This window comes from Elephas maximus, chromosome 13 (genome assembly GCF_024166365.1).
Source record: "Elephas maximus indicus isolate mEleMax1 chromosome 13, mEleMax1 primary haplotype, whole genome shotgun sequence".
Taxonomy (NCBI): Eukaryota; Metazoa; Chordata; class Mammalia; order Proboscidea; family Elephantidae; genus Elephas; species Elephas maximus.
In genome coordinates this window covers 48,271,230-48,291,412 of record NC_064831.1, presented here as the reverse complement: position 1 = coordinate 48,291,412, position 20,183 = coordinate 48,271,230, and the positions used below count along the sequence as shown (strand labels likewise).

Here is a 20,183-nt window from a genome sequence, read left to right as displayed (position 1 = left end):
CAACATTTACCCACTAAAAGTCAGTAGCATCACCTGCCCCCCCACCCCAGTTGTGACAATCAAAACTGTTTCCAGATACTGCCATGTGTCCCCTGGGAGGAGGGAGGGATTGCCCCTCTTGAGAATTCCTGCTCTAATTCATGAGGAGCCCAAGGCTCTGAGAATCCCACTGGGAATTACCTGGTTACCACCCAAAATGGTTCTCAAAAGATGCTTTGACCCACGTGATTCAATCAAATCTGCACATTAGAGTCATATGAGATGTTTACAAAGGACCCCCTGGGCATTAGTATATTTTAAAACCTACCCAGGATATTCTAATTTGTAGACAGGGTAGACACCCTCTGAACAGTCTTAATACTTAAAAATACTCAAAAAAAAAGCAATAATTTTATTTCAAAAAGGAAATATAGGCCTGTTGGAGACATTTCACACTTGCTTTTCATTGGTCTGTTATCACAAAGCAGTTGGGGATGTGGATGGCTCCAGGAACACTGGGCTCGGGTTGGCTGAGGTACGCCACTTGTAAAGCAATTTCCCACAGCTCTCAGGCGGTTTTGTCCCAAGTTCTGGTATTCGTAACTCACAGAGACTTTCTTGACCAAAGCAGAGTAATTAGAGAACTTAGTCAGTTAGAGAACTTCACAGAGAAGATCCTGCCCAAGAGGAAATTCTGGAATGGAATATTTCGGTTTGGCAGGGAAGGAAGATTAAGACTTAGCAAGACCAGGGGTCACCTAGGAAGGGAGGATTTCTGATCGTTTTCCCAGCAGATGAAAAGTATGATCAGATTGCTACCTCTTTCCCTTGTTACTGCTATAGTAACAGCAAGAATGAAACCAGACTATGAGGGTATGGGGGTCTTTGTATATTGGGGTCCAGGAGCATTGTTTCCAGAAGGTATAAACACTCTAGCAGCTGTCAGTCCCACTTTTTGTTGTCAGCCAAGGAGGTTTGATAAAGATCCTTAGCCAAGTATGGATCTCCTGAACGGGATGCACTAACCACCATTCAACCTTCCTCGTGACCTCAGGCAATTCACATAGCTTCCCTGAGATTGTTTCCTCATTTGAAAAATGGGCAGCATGGTATTTACCTCAGGAAGTCATGGAAGGATTTAATTAGGTGATATGAATGAAAGTGCTCTGTGAATTGTAAAGCTCATTAGAGTAACATTACATCTCCAGGGACTCCATCCTGAGGACTAGCTTAGACCAGGATGGGACAGCATCTGTTTTTACTTCTGGAACGTATGGAGAATAACAGAGGAATACAGCCATTGACTCCACTTGCCAATGTCTGTCGCCAAGTGGGCAACTAGGAAAGACATTTGAGGTAAAAATCAGAGTGATGTAGTTTTCATGTCTGAGGTTATAATTGTACTTTAGGCTATTATATGCTAAAGACCAGGAAATTAATCAGCGCCCTCTAAAATGCAGCAGACCAAGAGATGAATCTGATACATGGTGTCCATTAAAAACATTCTTTTTGGTTTCCCAAATTTATCTTGTCTCCTGGTTTCTGAGTGCCACAATGTCCTCCTCCTGGTTTTCCAGCTGTGTTCTACCGCTTCCTATATCCCTAGATTTGGAGAATATTCATATTTATATAAATACAGTGGCACAACAGAGCAAGGGCATTAATCCATTAGCTCCCAACTCATGGATACATTAATTGAAACCATGGTTTTATCTTTTAATTTAGGTTTTGGTTGGCACTCAGAGTGTAATCTTTGTGGATATTGGAATAAGATTTTGGTGGCAATTTTTCATAAAGGTAGCAGCAGAGACCATCCAAATCCATGGTCAAGGTTCCAGGTAACTCCGTGGTGAAGGTTCCAAGGTATTACTCCTCACCCAGGAATAAGAATTCCTACCAGAGGAGTAAAAAGGGCAGGGAGGTGGGCTGACTCGGTGGACAATCTGTGTTATTTGGGGGGAAGTCTGGCAGAGAAGAGATCAGTGATTTCAAACCTTTACTCTGATGCTTTTCCAATCAGGTGGCCCACATGACTAGCAGAGAAAATTGGGCAGATTCCACCCCCGTCTTATGAAAGCACAGACCTATGGATGCCATCTTTCCTGAAGAGATGACCAGCGCTGCCAGTTACAAGTCAAGAAGTGAGCACCAGCTACATCACTGCGCTGAGTTCATATTTCTCTGCTTTGTCCTCCAATGGCTCTGCCTTGTCCTCTGATGGCTCCACCTTGAGGCCCGAGTCAGGGTCTGGGTGGTGGATTTCAATGACAAGGACATAGATGAGTCCTCCGAAGATGGAGCCAACCATAGGGCCCACTACCGGAATCCACCAGAAGTTATTTCCAGCTCTGAAATTAAACAAGAAATTAGTGATCTATTACTCGCCTGCGTCCTAGTATTACCATCTAGTTATTCACTAACTGACTAGTCTTTCTCATACTCCTTTAACTTAGCGAGAGTTACGTATTAGGGCCTTCACTGTAATTGGCAACCACCATCCCAGATTTTCCAATGTAGTCTTAATTTCAAATGATCCACCCCATTGTCAGGAGCCCTGGTGGCACAGTGGTTAAGTGCTCAGCTGCTAACCGAAGGGTCGGCGGTTTGAATTCCCTAGTGGCTCCTTGGGAGAAAGATGTGGCAGTCAGCTTCTATAAACATTACAGCCTTGAAATCTCACGGGGCAGTTCTACTCTGTCCCGGGGGTCGCTATGAGTTGGAATTCAACTCGACAGCAGTGGGTTTGGTTTTTACTTTTTTGTCCTGTTACTACTTGTGAGATAACACACCTCGCTTCTTTTCCTGTCAAGAAATATGGCCCCTGAAGTCATAGTGAAGACTGAGAGCACTTAGGGTAAGTGCCAGTTGGCTAACGAGGGATTGCCTCTCCCTTATCCTGAAATAACGATGCCTGGGAGTTATGTTATGAATGCAAAGGAGTGGCTCTGGATGCGGGAAGATTCCTGGGCATTGTTGGTTTATGAGAAAAATCACAAAATAAAGAAAAAGGAAATGTTTGTGAATGTTTGTGGAAAGAATGAAGGAATTAAAAAAAAGTTCAAAGTGAATGTATGAATTACCTAAAAAGCAGTTTAAAACTGTGCATACATTTTGAGGTCACAGCTCAGAGTTATTCTCTGCTGAGGCTTTTATGCCCTGGTTCTCTCTCCTCCAGAAATTAAAGTGTGGTTCCAGGGTAAACATTAAGTCTTAGTGAATTGTCACCATGGTTTTTTTTTTTTTTTTTGGAGACAGGAAATACATTTAAATAATTCAGCATAAAGGACCCTGGATGCTCAGAGTCAAGCAGAACTAGGTGGTATATTGTTTCAGGATATATACAGTTGTGATAAAACTATTTTTAAAAAGCAGGGAAACACACTCAAATATCAGGTTAATGTGGGGAGCAGGGGATTGGAGGAGCACACAGATAGATGTGAGGAACTGATAGCCTTCCAGATCGGGGAAGGACCTCTGGCTGTTCTTTTTATCATTATGCTTTATAATTACATATGTGCTCCATGTTGTCTTTTTATTAAATGAAATTTTGATTAGAAAGGATAATAAAAGAAATTAAAAAAAAAAAAAAAAACAAGAGCCCTGTCCTAGAATTTCTGAGACCTAATTCTAATTGCAGGACTGCCTAGAAGGGCTTTGGGCAAGTGACCGCCCTCTCTGAGCTTCAGCTCCTCCATCTGCAGGGTCCCTCCCACCTGGATGATCCCAACCAGCTGCCCCTGACCCCATGTGTGTTAGAGTAGAATTGTGCTCCATAGGGTTTTCAGTGGCTGATTCCTTGGAAGTAGCTAGCCAGGGCTTTCTTCCGAGGTGCCTCTGGATGGCCTGGAACCTCTAGCCTTTCATGTATCAGCTGAACGCATTAACAGTTCGCACCACTTTGGATAACCCTAAATCCCAGTGCGGTTGAGATAGCCCTAGTCCTCTCATAAATTTCGGATGGAATAGCATTGCAATTGTGCAGAGCAGCCACCAGATGTCACTCTTACTACACGGTAGAGGGGAAGTTGCAGCTTGCTGCTCGCAGTCCCCTTCCCCAAGCCCCCAAATCTAGACGGACTTTTCCATGGGAGTGGCTGGCACTTCATCTGGCCTTAAGAGAACTAGAGCTAAGAGCTTTGTCTGGAGGCAATCACTCCAAGTGAGTATAATCTACCTTGTTTGGTCCACCATTTTCTTTCTTTCATCACTATGTTATGAGAACCTCTCACTGTCATTTAACAGATTAAGACCCAAGTACTTGCCAGGACCCTTGTCCTCCTTTCACTGGCTGAACCCCCTTCCTTTTACAGGGCTGAACGCTTTGTGCCAGGGCCACAAGTCATAAAAGGAGGAGCTCAGGTGTTGTTACTTGCCTGGGGCCAGTCTTACAGGCACACAGGTGAGCGGTCATTTGCACGCCATGATTGGGGGATGCCAGGAAAATCTGTGTGAATGTCTGAAGTTTCTGTCATTAGAGATTCATTCCTCCGGGGAAAGCTTTTTTTTTTTTTTTATTGTGCTTTAAGTGAAAGTTTACAAATCAGGTCGGACTCTCATACAAAAATTTATAAACAGCTTGCTATGTACTCCTAATTACTCTCCCCCCAATGAGACAGCACACTCCTTCCCTCCACTCTCTCTTTTTGTGTCCATTCGGCCAGCTTCTGACCCACTCTACCCTCTCATCTCCCCTTCAGACAGGAGCTGCCCACATAGTCTCATGTGTCTACTTGATCCAAGAAGCTCACTCCTCACCAGTATCATTTTCTATCCCATTGTCCAGGCTAATCCTGGTCTGGAGAGTTGGCTTTGGGAATGGTTCTTGTCTTGGGCTAACAGAAGGCCTGGGGACCATGACCTCCAGGGCTACTAGTCTCAGTCAGACCATTAAGTCTGGTCTTTTGTGAGAATTTGGGGTCTGCATCCCACTGCTCTCCTGCTGCATCAAGGGTTCCCTGTTGTGTTCCCTGTCAGGACGGTCATCAGTTGTAGCTGGGCACCACCTAGTTCTTCTGGTCTCAGGCTAATGTAGTCTCTGCCTTGTGTGGCCGTTTCTGCCTCTTGGACTCATAATTGCCTTATGTCTTTGATGTTCTTCATTCTCTTTAGCTCCAGGTGGGTTGAGATGAATTGATGCATATTAGACGGCCACTTGCTAGCGTTTAAGACCCCAGACGCCACTCCGCAAAGTGGGATGCAGAATGTTTTCTTAATAGATTTTATTATGCCAGTTGACTTAGGTGTCCCCTGAAACCATGGTCCCCAAACCCCCACCCCTGCTATGCTAGCCTTCGAAGCATTCAGTTTATTCAGGAAACTTCTTTGCTTTTGGTTTAGTCCAGTTGTGGTGACCTCCCATGTATCATGTATTGTCTTTCCCTTCACCTAAAATAGTTCTTATCTACTATCTGATTAGTGAAAACCCCTCTCCCTCCTTCCTCCCTCCCTCCCCGCTTCTCTTAACCACCAAAGAATATTCTCTTCTCTGTTTAAACTATTTCTTCAGTTCTTATAATAGTGGTCTTATACAATATTTGTCCTTTTGCAGCTGACTAATTTCACTCAGCATAATGCCTTGGGAAAAGAGTTTTTAAAAGTTAATAATACCCCTGAGATCCTTCACCCACAAAGCCATTGACACTTTAGTGTGAATTAGTGGAAAGAACTTTAATGGGAAACATCTTAATATTTAAGAGAAAAGAAAGAGTTAGCCAGGCTCTGTTGAATCCCTGTCAGACCCCTTAGAATCCCCTCCCTCGGTCACCCTTTACTGCTCGCTGCACAGGGACACTGAGAACCTGAGAATAAGGCAGTCTTGGCTTTATCTGAGACCTCAGGTGTGGATCCAAGCTAGGATATCTGCGGAGGTGCTTGATGAAAAGCCCCGAAAACATGGGGCATTCTAGGCGCACTTTGGGTGCCTGCTACCCCTCGAAGGTTTTTAGGGGATGTTTTGACTAAGGCTTACGAGGGAGCCCAGCTCTTCTCTAACTGCTTTCTGCTCCTCTCTTGCCTCCATCCATCTCATAGAGTGATGCTGGGTTATTTTTGCTGAAGTGAAGTGTGTTTAGCATGTCAAACTTCTGCCCCGAATCCTTTGCTTCTGCCAACAACCTACAGAAGAGGAAGCAGCAAATCCAAACTTTCCATCCTGGGAGTCCAGCTCCTCTATGATTTGGTAACAACTGTCCTTTCCAAACTTCTTCACGTGACTAGATTACTTGTTCTTTTAAAATTCTGTCTTTGTACCTCTCTGCCTGAGATACGTCCTCGGTTCCACAGTTAAGCATATCCAAGTGCTGCCTCCGTAATTTCTAGAGTGGAGCTGGTTCTACCGTCTCTTGACTCCTGGAGTTAAATAGCACTTGATAGTTTCAACCTTGAGTATAAAATAATTTTTTTTTTTTTTTTAACCTCGAGTAAGAGCCTGTTATTTCCTCTTCAGTAGAACGTGAATACACCAGTGAGGGGCAGCAACTGGGTCTTTATCACCTTTAGCAGGGGGACTTGAACAAAAGATAAAGTAGCTGCATGAATAAATAAGTGAATGCATGAAGGGAAAAGACCCTGATGATAACGAGGGACATGGGGCCAGGGTTTGGCATTAGGTGACCCCCCCTCTTCTCCCACAGACAGGGTCTTCCACCACATACCTTAAGAAAGCAAAGAAAGAACAAGCAGCACCTCTACCTGTTCTGGAGCCATCATCACTCTTAGGGCTCTGGATGAGACACCAAGGTGGGCTCAGAGGGAGACCAGGACATCCGGGACATCCTGGTCTGGGCTCTGTATGAAGGTGATTGGGGAAGTGGCCCCCTAAAGCAAGACTCTGGCAGGCGGGATTAAAGGACACCCTGGGCTAGTTCTGGGTTCTAGAAATAAGGAGATCTTTGGGGCAGACATTTTGACGCTCCACCGGAAGAGGACTAGAGATCCTCCCTGATCGGGGACATTTTGTTCCGCCTCTCCATGTTGTAGTGGTGATCGTGCCAGTCTGGAATTTCTCAGTCTTGGCACTATTGGCGCTTTGGGCTGGATAATTTTTTGTTGTGAAGGTCTATCCTGTGCATTGTAGGGTGTTTAGCATCATCCCTGGCCTCTACCCACTAGATTTCAGTAGCGACTCCCAGTTTTGGCATCCAAAAGTATCCTCAGTAAGGCACAGTAGGCATCCTCCCCGCTTTGTTACTTACGTGAAGACGTCAGTCCCCCATCCAGCCAAAGCTGTGAACAGTCTGGGACTCAGGTCTCGAGCCGGGTTCATGGCACAGCCACTGTTCAGTCCCAAAGAGGAAGCAATGACAACAATCAGGAGGCCAATGACAAGAGGCACTAGGCCTCTGGGGACCCCCATGTTTCTGGAGTCAAAAATGGCAAAGACAACCACGAGGAGGAATGTGGTAGCCACCACCTGGAGAGGAAGAAAATGTGCCAGGGGTTTAGCTTGTGCTCTGCCCAGCTGGCCACCTCAGAAAGCACCTCCTCATGTGAAAAACAAACCTAGCAATAATTGGCCGACAGCTGAGGAGAATGCCGTGCAGACACTGGCCTCACCATGGCAGTCGGGGAATAGTGCTGACAACCTACCTTCCCGTCTACAAGTAAGTCACCTGGCCTCACCACAGCAGTTAGGGAATAGTCCTGACAACCTTTCCGTCTACAGGTAAGTCACCTGGCATCATCATGGCAGTCGAGGAATAGTGCTGACAACCTTCCCATCTACAGGTAAGCCACCTGGCCTCACCATGGCAGTCGGGAATAGTGCTGACGGCCTTTCCATCTACAGGTAAGTCACCTCTCCAGCCACACACTTAGAAAGTGGCAGTCAGGCTTGGACCAAGAGAATTTGGCCCCAAACATTGTGATCTTGACTGCCACACCATGCTGCTAAGGTACTACCCAGCTAAATAGAAAGGCAAGCTGCAGGCTGGAAAAATGAAGGAAGGACTCCTTCAAATTGGCAAGGAAAACAATGTAAGGCATCCATCGATAAATAGGAAAATGAAACGAATAGAAAGTCTCATAAAAGAAAAATAGAATTAGGAAACAAGTAAGCGGGGAAAACTCACTAGTGATGAAAGAAATGCGAACAATAGCAAATGTTAAGAAATGATACCAGTTTTCTCAGGCCTTTCTGGTGGAATTAAACAGACACAATACTTTTGAAAGGAAATGAGCAATATGCATTTTAAAAGAAAAAAACATAATGAAAGTATTCAACACTTTGACCAGGTTGTATACTTAAGAACTATCTCATGGAAATAATCTATGAATGGAGAAATCACAAAACAAATATGTTCACTTAAGCATTTATCTATAGTCCTGAAAAACTGGAAGCCATTAAAAGTTCTTCAATAGGGGGAGGGCTAACTGTATCATGGAACGTCCATTTATTGTCTATTATAGACTATAAATATAAAAGCTATATTGTAACATTAAAATGCTTTGATATTAAGTGGGAAAATATATAAAATTATATGTGTGTTGTGTTTTATATGTAAAAAAGGCATAAAAGAAGAACCATAAGGCAATATATAAAAAACTATAACAGGTGTTCTCATCTCTATTTTCTAAACTTTCTAAACTATTATTTTACCTTAATAGCTATGTAACTAAACACTCATTATGTGCCAAGCACTTCATATGCCTTAGCTCATTATAATTTCCTAATAACCCTGTGAGGTTGTCATTGCTGTTAGTGACCCCATTCGACAGAGTAGAACTGCCCATAGGGTTTTCTAGGCTGTAATCTTTATAGAAGCAGTTTGCCAGGTCTTTCTCCAGGGGAGCTGCTGGGTGGGTTCAAACTGCCAACCTTTCGGTTAGCTGCAGAGCACTTAATCGTTGCACCACCAGGACTCCCCAGGAGGTAAATCCTATTATTATTCCCAGTTTACAGATGACGAAACTTGAGTAGGAGGCGTAAGAAACGTGCCCAGAGGCACACAGCTTGGAAACAGAAGAATCTGGATGCAAGCCAGGCAACTGATTTTGCCTTGACCTCTTTACCATTTCACCTGCTTCCCCAAATAATAATATTAAAATAATTTGTATTCAAAGAGACATGCTCTCTCCCAAGAACACTCTTCTTAGAAAGCCTTTCCTATGCTCCCAGGCACAGCAGGATCTCCGCCTTCAGGCCTTGGTTGCATTCCGACCCTCTTCCATCACTGCCCTACGGTCCTGTGAGAGAATGGTCTGTTGAACTTGTCAGATGGAGCACCAGACCCTCTGTGCCCTGAAGAAGGAACACCACGGAGCTGTACTTGGCCTGATGGGTGCTCAAACAGTATTTATTGGCTGAATGAATGTTTATTAATGAAATGATTAAAAACACCTGAACAATATGTAAACAGTTTAGTAATCTTAAGGTGAAGTGACTGAGAAATATGGCCATGGTGGCCAGGAGTTCCGTTAGGTGTCAACTAGCTGAGAATTGGCATCTATATGCTCTCCCCCAAAGCTCAAGGAATGCAAAGAGCCCTGAGAGCCAGCACCAAGGTTTTCTAATATTTGTTTTCTCAACTTTAGCTGTATATAATAACTGGGTTAAAAGGCATGGTTCTAGAGAAGCTGGTAAACCACTTTGAAATAAGAGCACGGTGAAGTAGGAGCTGCTGTGGAGATAAATATCAGCCAAGAAATGGGTAACCCTCAATGAGCTTGCTGATCCTGCCCTAAACTGACCAGAACTGTTGTCAAAGGGCCACACCACGGATACTTGAATGCCAGTATTGTTTAAATGTCAAATAAGGTGGAGGCATTTCCAGCTACCGTAGAGTTTGGATAAACCCTTGCACAAGGGGAGACAGAGATGCACGATACCCCAGGCTCAACTACACACATCACGGTTCTTAAGTTGAAATGGAAATTCCTTCTCTTGAGGCCTCCACATTTAGACTAGGTACACAAAAGAGACTGCATGTTAATAGTGAAGTGAACCCTTTTTGCCTGTGCAGAGGCAAAGTGTCCAGCTCATTCTGGACCTTAACTGATGTGAAAACAGTGTACATACTGACGAGGAAGCAGAAAACTCGGCAGTGTCAACTCCTGCAAAGGTAAAAATTGGTCAGGAGAGCGTGGATTATGCCCAGCAACTCCAGGCTTTGGAAACCCTGTCTTGCTCTCTGATAGACCTATAATTCTCCTATATATCCCATTGTCAGATCGTGTCTTTTCACCAAAGTCAGGTCTGTGTTAAACGTACACTTACTTGGTCTGCAAATGCATTCGTCAGAGACAGGTACGGAGCTGGGTATGTCGCAAAAATGTGTGCTGTTGCGTTTTCTCCCTCTACGAGCAGTTGTCCGCCAGCAAAGGACATAAGTCCATCTGTGGAAGACAGAGCGGTCTGCATTAGTGGGTGAGGGAGGCCTCTCGGAGGCAGCTTGGTACATGGGTATTGTTTGCGTCTCTCCACTTCAGTAGGAGAGTTTTAGAGCTGCCCAGGGGAGCCAGGCCTGGGAGCGAGGATGGTAGGTCAGAGGTAGACAGCCTGGCTGCTCTTGATCCACCACTCCAAACTTCAACCAAATTCAGAGCCAGTGGGTCCTGGGAACCAATCATCTTTTTGGGCAATACTTGGAATTTTTGAGATTGACTGAAAGCCAAAGTGGGGCTTAGACCTGCTCTAGGCAGAATTCACAATCCCCAGAGGGTTCTCATCAACCTCTAACATCACTCCAGAATTTGAAGGTGCCATGGCCTAGTGGAGATGCCCTCTGAGCAAGGGAGAGGCCATCACCGGCACAGCTGGCACTCACCCAGTCCTCTCTTGTCACAGCTGCTGGCTCTTAGAATTTCTGGCTTGGTCTCAGGTTTCTCTTCAGCCCTCGTAGACTTTAATTCTCAGACAGACGGTCTGCGGGGGGAGGCTCCTTCTCACAACCCAGTTCTCTAAGGCTTGGTTCATAAATTCTAGGTCCTGAGGGCTTCAGTTTGAGGGTCAAAAGGGATTGAGACTTAGCTGGGGTCAAATGGAGGGAACTGCTTTAGCAGTTGATTTCATGGAACCCCAGGTTTTTTAGTGTGAAAGGCCTTAAAGTCATCTAATTCAGTTCCTTCATTTTCCAGAGAGGAAAACGGATGCAAATGGGCAAGATGGCTTATTTAAGTCATGCAGCGATTGCTGACACAGCTAGGGCTGAAGGCTGCTTTTCCCCCAGGACTGCTGCAGAGCTGGAACCCGGGCAGCTCGAAGGAAAGGGATGAGGGCCCCCACCCATTTCTATGCTGTGCCCCTTGCTTCAGAGACTTGGTCTCAGAGGCCTTCCCTAAATATGTACTCAGCATCCCCTTTGCCTCTTCCAGTCAAATCAGAGAAAACCATGGAAAGGACACTGACCTATGGCTTATTTTGTGCACGTTCACATTTTCATTCCGGTTGGGCCTAACAACAGTCTTTCCTTAAGTTCAACCCCACATTTGAGATGTGGCCATTTTCATTGAGAGGCTTCATGAATTTACCCTAATGATAATGTTGTCTCCATTATCTTAGAATTCTTAGAACGTCCTGTCAGTTGTAGAAAGCTTCCTGTTCCTGCCTTATCTGCCTTTTTCTGCCAAGAAATGCTGACTGTCAGTTTATGCCCAGCTCTCCCTATCCTTCAGCTTCAGGGGCCCTACTCACCGTAGTAAATGCCAAAGAGGGTTGCAGCCCCCAGGAAGGCTCCCAAGAACTGGGCTGCCACATAAAAAGGCAATTTGAACCATTTCATCCGTCCAAAGAGACACATTGCAAAAGACACGGCTGGGTTAACGTGGCCGCCTGCAAGGAAGACAGCACGATTGGGGATTTTAGAAGGCAGCCCAGGAAGTGAAAGAATTGTGAAGAAAACCTTATCTAGAGGTATCAGGAAGAACTCAAGCTTCTAGGGAGAGAGGGCATATGAGGAGAAAGAGGCTTGTGTTTGTAGGTGTGAGGGAGAGAGAGCTAACTACCCCCATGGCATCATTAGAGACTGTGGGAAGTATGGTTTTCTGACAAGAGTCAGGGACAGAAAGAAACTTGCTATGCCCAAGTGGTCCACAGGTAGATTCTCGCCCAGAGGCAACCATTGTGGGAGGAGCATAAGAAGACACCTGTGGTCAAAAATACCTCCTCTCAGATGATTCCACCAGTGGGAGATTTATTTGTTTAACAAGCACTTCTTCCAAAAAAAATTTTCTGTAGCTAGGTGTCTTAGCTACCCAGTGCTACTGAAATACAAATACCACAAACGGGTGGCTTTAAAGAACAGAAATTTATTTTCTCACAGTTCTGGAGGTTGAAAGTCCAAATCAAGGTCTTGGCCTTGTTAACTCCTTCCTTGTTGGTAGCCCCAGGCATTCCTTCATTCCTTGGCTTGAAAACAATCCTCCCGTGGCAACTGTCTTCCCCTGTGTTTGTGTCTCTGTGTCTATTCTGGTCTTTTTATAGCTCAAAAGTGATTAGGTTTAGGACCCGCACTATACTGGTATGGTCTTATTAACATAACAAAAGAAAACTCTGTTTCCTAACAGGATCACACCCACAGGTACAAGGTCCAGGAACCCAACACATATTTTGGGGGGACACAATTCAATCTATAACCCTAGGCTTAAGCTTTTTTGCCCCTCATGACAGTGAGCACCCTGAGGCAGGAACTATTATTCACCTCGGCCCTTACACGATGCCAAGTACGTTGGTGTTTGAGATACAAATGTTGAAGAAATGAGTGATCAAAGACCTTTATTCAGATTGCCCAGACCACAGAGATCTACAGAGGGAGAAGGTTGTTTGGGGATCAGGAAGCATGTGTCAGGAAAGGTGCTTTGCAAAGCAATGAGAAATAGGGGCTGAGGGGTGGCTGAAGGGCTCAGAAAAGAGGCAGTGCAGTGGCACTCTGACTACTTACTTTGACTGGGGGCCAAGTGGCTGCTAGAAAGTGTTCCCTGCAGAGGGGGGCCGTTACCCCTGGCTTATTGCAAGCACAGAGCCAAGCAGAGGAGAAACGTGAGCATCTTAGAGCTCTGCACCCCAATCTCGGCTGTGCCGAGGCAGGTGTGATGATGGGACTTCATCCATGTGAGGAGCCTGGGGGTGCAGCAGGAGCTCATGAGACCTTGGGTGAAAGTCTTATGTGAGCAGGATAGACTTTTTCAAGACTTTATTCTGGAAAAGTCCATCCTCCAGCCCGCACTCACAGACAAGTTAGTGATAGAGACAACCTTAATACCTTATTTATCATTAAGCAAGAAGAGTTTTTTGCCTTTTCAGTAAATTAATTTTACTTATATAATGCTACATCAACAACTACCACAGTCTAGGTACAAGTAGGCATTGTTAACACTTGATGTGGGTCACTGCAAAATTAAGGCGTTCTGAGTTCTGAATGACCGGGTTTGATGATCAGGCTATTGGCACACTCACAAAGAACAGGGTATGATAATGTCCTTGCAGTAAGGTAATGCATTATATTTAAAAACCAAATGCCAGCTTACCTCACCAGTCTGTGACCACAAAACAGGATCACATTTCTATCTATGCCCAATACACAGCAGCTGTTTTTAGAATCCTTAAAGAGGGCCTCACATGTGTCCATGAACCTGTGTGATAGCTCCAGCTACCATGAGATAGACCCCTCTCACACTCAAATCTTCCTCTGCTTTGCTGCGGCTGCTGAGGCCAATACTGATGGTGTCACTTGTGTGGATGTCACCGCTGGGCCAGTGACCCTGTCCCTGCATGTTCCCAAAGACTGTAGTCCTCAGGGAACCTGAATAGTGCTGTGTTTCAAGCAGAGATGGAGAGAAGGGCTTCCTTTCCAACCCACGCCACGTTTAACCACCCATTGGGGTCCTACTGTCACTTATAATCAATTTAGCCAGCTTCTGGCCCTCGCCCTGGCACCTCTAACCATAGGGGCTGAAACCCGGTACAGGGCCGGAGGGGGAGACTCCATGCCTTCCTCTCATACCCTATTCTCCTTCTGCTGCTCCCTGCCCTGTTTCATCCTACAGTGATTACGGAAATCCCCAAGTACATCAACGGATACAAACGGATGGAGAGCGATGGTGGTGAAGGGGGTGAGCTACATTTGTAGGGACCAGGACTCGTTTATCCTAAACAAATATTTGGCAATATTTCAGTCAGGGTGTTATGCAGGAGAAACGCTCCCAGACCACATCCCCACCTAAAAATGCAGCTGAAAACACACATTTGTGGAGGTCACACTGGAGTGAATGTGGTGGGAGCCTGTTGCGGACAGCAAGCAAGGGTCCTGTGTGGCTGCTTTAAGCCAAGAAGTCTGGTTCGAGGCCTCACTCTTTGGTAATTGAATCATTTCTACACTCCCTAAGTTCCCCAACTTCATTAAATATTGTCATTCCATTTGATTTCTCAGAACTTAGAGAACAGCTTCGAATCAGTCCATCTCTCAGGACAGAATTGGACCGAGACATTCTGGATGAGACCTGTACTTCCATGAAAAGTCCAGCCACTTTGCAAGAGTTGCCTTTGATTGCTGTGGATAAAGGTCCAGGGACTTCATTCTGTGGAATGACCTTCACTGAGCTATTCATGAAATATTTGAGAAACGGCTTCCAAACATGGGGTAGAACAAGCAAAAGATCCCATGGAGTGATAAAGAATGTGATGCAGTGAACCAACTTAGGAATCAGTCAGTTCTAAATGCTCATCCCCAACTCTGCTTCTTGCTAAATGTTGGACAACTCACTATTTGTTGGCCACTTTAATTTTATCATCTTTAAAAAGGGATCAAATACGTATTCTTGTAGGATTGTTGAGATCTAAGTAAATTAAGGGATGTAAAGCACTTAACACTTTGTCAATGTGCTAAACCCTTTGAGGTTGAGTCGATTCTGACTCATAGTGACCCCATAGAACAGAATAGAACTGCCCCATAGGGGTTTCCAAGGAGCAGCTGGTGGATTCGAACTGCCGACCTTTTGATTAGCAGCTGATCTCTTAACCACTATGCCACCAGGGCTCCACTAATGCACATTTTGAATGTAAAGCTAGTGCGTTGGGATGGTTGTATTAGCTGTAGAAGTCATTATTTCTATGACTTACCGGAGACTCCTCCAGACACGTAAATGGCCATGGCGACAGCCATCGGAAATCCCACATTGATAGTGACAATCCCTCCAAAATGTCCTCGACTGAGGATCGCTTGGGCGATACAGCCACATCCAAGGACCTGGAGTGACAGAAACCTCAACAAGTAAGTGGGATGGTCAGAGTCAAAGGCGACTGAAAGTTGCAGCAGCAAGAAGATAATTTAAGTGAACTTGCAGATATGGGCTGCCTTGGGCTTGATACACGTCAAATAATAATGATCCAGCTATGCACACAGAAAAAGGTGGTCGGCCCTGAGGTTGAGTCTGGCTTACACCTATGTTTGTTGGGCCTGCACGATGTTGAAAATTTGTCTACATTTATTAATCAGGCCATTTCAGACAAAGATCTAGGCTTCTGGATTTTTTTTTTAATTAAGCTTTTTTTTTTTTTAAGGTAATTATAGATTCACATGCCATTGTAGAAATATTACAGAGACATTCCATATACTTCAATCCATCAGTTTTTTTTAAGCATCAAAAGCTCTGGAAACTCCAGAAATAACCACCTGGAGCAGAGTAGCAGGTGGCTGCCCCCTTTGTTTCGAGCTCATCCTCTCCCAGGTGGCTTCACTTTACACATTAAGTCACTTTCCTGGCCCCTGTAGGCATTTGGGTTTGAGATCCCTGCTCTAGAGGCTCCTAGTATAAGCCAAAATTGGCACACATATTGTACGCACACCCAACAAGTGGAAAGGTCATTTATACCATGTATTAGAAAGAGTGCCTGATATACAAGTAACGAAGGAAGATCGTGGGGGGACAGAATGGGAAACCAGGTCCCCTTTTCCATATGCCTCTTCTCCCTGCTGAGGCTGTAGCTCCCTGGACAGCAGAGGCTACCACACTTGCTGCTTCTAGCATTCCCCATGGCACCAGAAGCAGAGCTCTGCTCACAGCACGCACTCCATAGACAGCTGTGCAACGAAGGTGATGTGGGATAGTGAGTCTTTGATGATCTTCAGCTGGTAGAGGATGTTTTAGAAAGGTTTGGAATCAATGTACTATGCTTTATGATTCAGTGGACTATGAAGCAGCCAGAAAACAAGATGAGGAAGATCTGTGTGCACCAAAATGGAATGATTCCCAAGGTGTATTGTTAAGTTAGAAAAGAGAAAAAAGAGGATGTAGAACAATGGTATGGATTGAATCATGCCCCCTAAAAATAGGGGTTGAAATCCTAAAGCTTGTACTTGTAAATATGAGCCTGTTTGGAAATAGGAGTTTTTTTTTGTTATGTTAACAACCATATCAGAGCAGGGTGGATCCTAAACCTAATCACTTCTGATCTATAAAAAGAGCAGAATAGACACAGAGACACACAGGGGGGTGCAGGGGGGCAGACACCAAGGAAAGCTAGGGAACTCCAAGAAACTCCTGGGGCTACCAAGAAGGACAAAAACAAAAAATAAACAAACAAAAAAATCCATTGCAATCAAGTCAATTCCAACTCATAGCGACCCTATAGGATGGAGTAAAACTGCCCCATAGGGTTTCCAAGGAGCGGTTGGTGGAGTTGAATTGCCAACCTCTTGGGTTTTTTTTTTTTTGGTTAGCAGCCAAGCTCTTAGCCACTGCACCACCAGGGATCCCTGACAAAGACAAACCCTCCCTTGAAGTTGATGCCCAGTTTGGACTTCTAGGCTCCAAAACTATGAGACAATGAATTTCTATTCTTTAAAAAGCTCCTCACTTATTGTATGTTTTGTTATGGCCAAAAAACCCAGTGCCGTTTTGTTATGGCAGCACTAGGTAACTAAGACAGTGTACAAAGTATACTGCCGATTATGTTAAAAATGCATTCTGTTATTTCCTTTTACATGCATAGGCATGCTCCATGAATACACAAATAGCAGGAAATGCAGATGGGTCCCATGGAGGGGAACTTGATGGTCAAGTTAGGTGTTGGAGAAAAGCTTTCCATTATACACCCTTTTCCCCCTGTGTATTTCTTAATTTTAAGAAAATGGGTCCTATGTATTCTCTGAGCACCCACTTAAAACAATTTCATCATGGTCCATTAAATAAATATTTGGTGAAGGAGAGTTACTGGGAAGTAAAAAAAAAAGTTTAGATCAAAGACAGAGCAGTTGCGTATGAAAACAAGATAACAAATGACCAGCAGCCATTTGTGCCGTGTAAATCCTAAGAGGTGGCCAAACTTTTCCTAAGTACAAAGTCCCCTTTGGGTTTCATAACTAAAGAAGAGCAACTTCAATTGGCATAACAGAGTTTATAAAGAAAATGTTCCACATTCTACTGTGGTGAGTAGCATCTGGGGTCTTAAAGCCTGTGAATGGCCATCTAGGATACTCCACTGGTCTCACCCCTTCGGGAGCAAGGAAGAATGAAGAAGCTAAAGACACAAAGGAAATACTAGTCCAAAGGACTGATGAACCACATCTACCACGGTCTCCACCAGACTGAGCCCAGTACAACTGGATGGTGCCTGCTACCACCCCTGACTGCTGTGACAGGGATCACAATAGAGGGTCGTGGACAGAGCTAGAGAAAAATGTAGAACAAAATTCTAACTCAAAAGAAAGACCAGGCTTGCTGGCCTGAGAGAGACTGGAGAAACCCTGAGAGTATGATCCCCAGACACCCTTCAGCCAAAGATTGGACAGGCCCCTAAAACAAAATGAGACTAAAGGGCCACACCAGCCTAGGGGCAAGGACTAGAAGACAGTAGGGGACAGGAAAGCTGGTAATAGGGAACCCAAGGTTGAGAAGGGAGAATGTTGACATGTTGTGGGATTGTTAACCAATGTCATAAAATGATATATGTACTATTTAATGAGAAACTATTTTGTTCAGTAAACCTTCACCTAAAGTTCAACAAAAAATAAAAAAAGAAGAGCAACTAACTTGAGGGGAGGAGATCAAGTAATAAATACTTAAAGAGAGGAAAATAGAGCATATAAGGAAAGGTTTCAGAAATGAGAATACCTAAGGGGAAAAAAAGAAAAAGAACGTGAGAGCTTCTTATTAGGAAGACAATAACCAGCTCTTTTTTTTTTTTTTTTAATTGTGCTTTAGGTGAAAGTTTACATCTCAAGTTAGCTTCTCATACAAAAATTTATACACACATTATTATGTGATCCTAGTTGCAATCCCTATAATGTGACCGCATATTCCTCCTTTCCACCCCGGATTTCCCATGCCCATCCAACCAACTCGTGTCCCTTTCTGCCTTCTCATCTCGCCTCCAGACAGGAGCTGCCCATTTAGTCTCATGTATCTACTTGAACTAAGAGGCACACCTCAAGGGTATCATTTTATGTTTTATAGTCCAGTCTATTTTTTGTCTGAAGAGTTGGCTTCAGGAATGGTTTTAGATCTGGGTTAACAGAGAGTCCAGGGGCCATGTCTTGTGGGGTTCCTCCAGTCTCAGACCATTAAGTCTGGTCTTTTTACTAGTATTGGAGCCCTGCACCCCACTTTTCTCCTCCGTCAGGAACTCTCTGTTGTGTTCCCTGTCAGGGTGGTCATTGGTGGTAGCCAAGCACCATCTAGTTCTTCTGGTCTCAGGCTGATGGAGTCTCTGAATAACCAGCTCTTACATCTCTTCTCAATGGGATGAACTACAGGAAAGAGGCTTAAACTGAAACATGAGAGATCGCACACGAACAACTTCCTGATAGTGATGAATTCTAAATAGCTTTCCAGGACACATTTGTGAAGTTCTTCAGAGAAATATAATTTACAAACAAGGGAGATTTAGTACATATAGAATGATTTCGATTTTCTCCTCTCTGAAGTCAGAGAAATTACCTAGATGACCTTCTAATGTCCGGTCTAGTTCCCCATTCTAAGACACAGTGATGTGTCTTAGTTCTAGCTGCTCACAGTAGGGAGAAATATGAGTGTTTCACCTCTAGAGGGAGGCACTTGGTCCACACATCACATGCACATGGCGGCTTTGAATGTAATCATGAACTTGGCCCCATGCCTTACTCTAAATTTTGAATAAGGTTGCAGCGGAAACATGTTCCCTTTCCCCTTTTCAAGAAATCCTCTGGGACGATTTCATAGTCTACCAATTTTGACATTATTCTTTCCAGAATCCTTATCTATTACAATGCAAAAGCTGAACCCACTGCCGTGGATTTGATTCTGACTCACAGCGACCTCACACGACACAGTAGAACTGTCCCGTAGCACTTCCAACCCTGTAATCTTTACAGGAGTAGACTGCCACATCTTTCTCCCATGGATTGGCTGGTGCGTTCGAACCAGTTACCTTCTGGTTAGCAGCCAAGCATGTTAATCACTGTGCCACCAGGGCTCCTGTCTATTATAATAACTGTCAGTATTAAAATCACATTGATGTTGTTCTTTTAAATTGAAAGCCAATTAAATGCTCTGGACAGAAATTTCAAGCTAACTGGTATTTTGGTGGAAACCCTGGTGCTGTAGTGGTTAAGTGCTATAGCTGCTAAGCAAAATGTCGGCAGTTCGAATCCACCAGGGACTCCTTGGAAGCTCTATGGGGCAGTTCTACCCTGTCCTATAGCGTCACTATGAGTTGGAATTGACTTGACAGCAATGGATTTTTTTTTTTTTTGGTATTTTGGTAGCATTTCCTGAAAGGAGGAAAAAACATTTCTGACAGCTGAGATGAGCTGATTTAGACAACCAGGGATGAGAAGAGACATATTCAGACAGAGGCCGGTCTTGAGCTATTACTGCTTTCCAAATTCGTGTCTTCCCTGTTTTATGGTTCAGATGCTTACGTTCTCGATCTGGTCTAGAGGAGATGTACATGCTGTAAGTGGCTCTAGCAGATGAGGGAAGCCTCTGCCCTGTCCAATTTCACTGTGATCAACACTGTCCTCTTCCACCCTGCTTCCTGAAGTTGCCTTTTGTCCTTTTCTAAGGAAGATAATCAAACTAAGGCTGCAGGGAAGAAATAGGAGGAAGAAACAGTGCAGGGGACTTCCGTTATCTTCATCAGAAACTGCCACTCAGAAGATTTCAGCCCAGACTTACAGCATTTCTTCTTAATTTTTAAATATATTTATTACAGCCTGAAAAAACAAGGAGGAAGAAAGGTAACTGCCTGCTAGGGTCTTCCCTTGTCTGCCTCTTCCCACCTGGATTCACAG

General features: G+C 44.4%; 1 protein-coding gene across 6 annotated transcripts in view; it reads right to left on the bottom strand.

Moving 5' to 3' along the window:
• Positions 1-368: 368 nt before the first annotated feature.
• The window catches only part of AQP9 (aquaporin 9), a 40,284-nt gene continuing 20,469 nt past the window's right edge, over positions 369-20,183 (bottom strand). For 4 of the 6 annotated variants that reach the window (XM_049852595.1, XM_049852600.1, XM_049852599.1 and 1 more), the window contains 5 exons: positions 15,032-15,158; positions 11,609-11,746; positions 10,193-10,311; positions 7,173-7,390; positions 369-2,327 (listed from right to left, as the gene is read on the bottom strand). In XM_049852595.1, coding sequence (XP_049708552.1) covers positions 2,132-2,327; positions 7,173-7,390; positions 10,193-10,311; positions 11,609-11,746; positions 15,032-15,158 — 798 coding nt within the window. In that variant the 3' untranslated portion in view covers positions 369-2,131. Of the gene's footprint in view, positions 2,328-5,594; positions 6,486-7,172; positions 7,391-10,192; positions 10,312-11,608; positions 11,747-15,031; positions 15,159-20,183 lie in introns of those variants that run through there. The other 2 variants (XM_049852596.1, XM_049852597.1) reach the window with 2 other exon arrangements.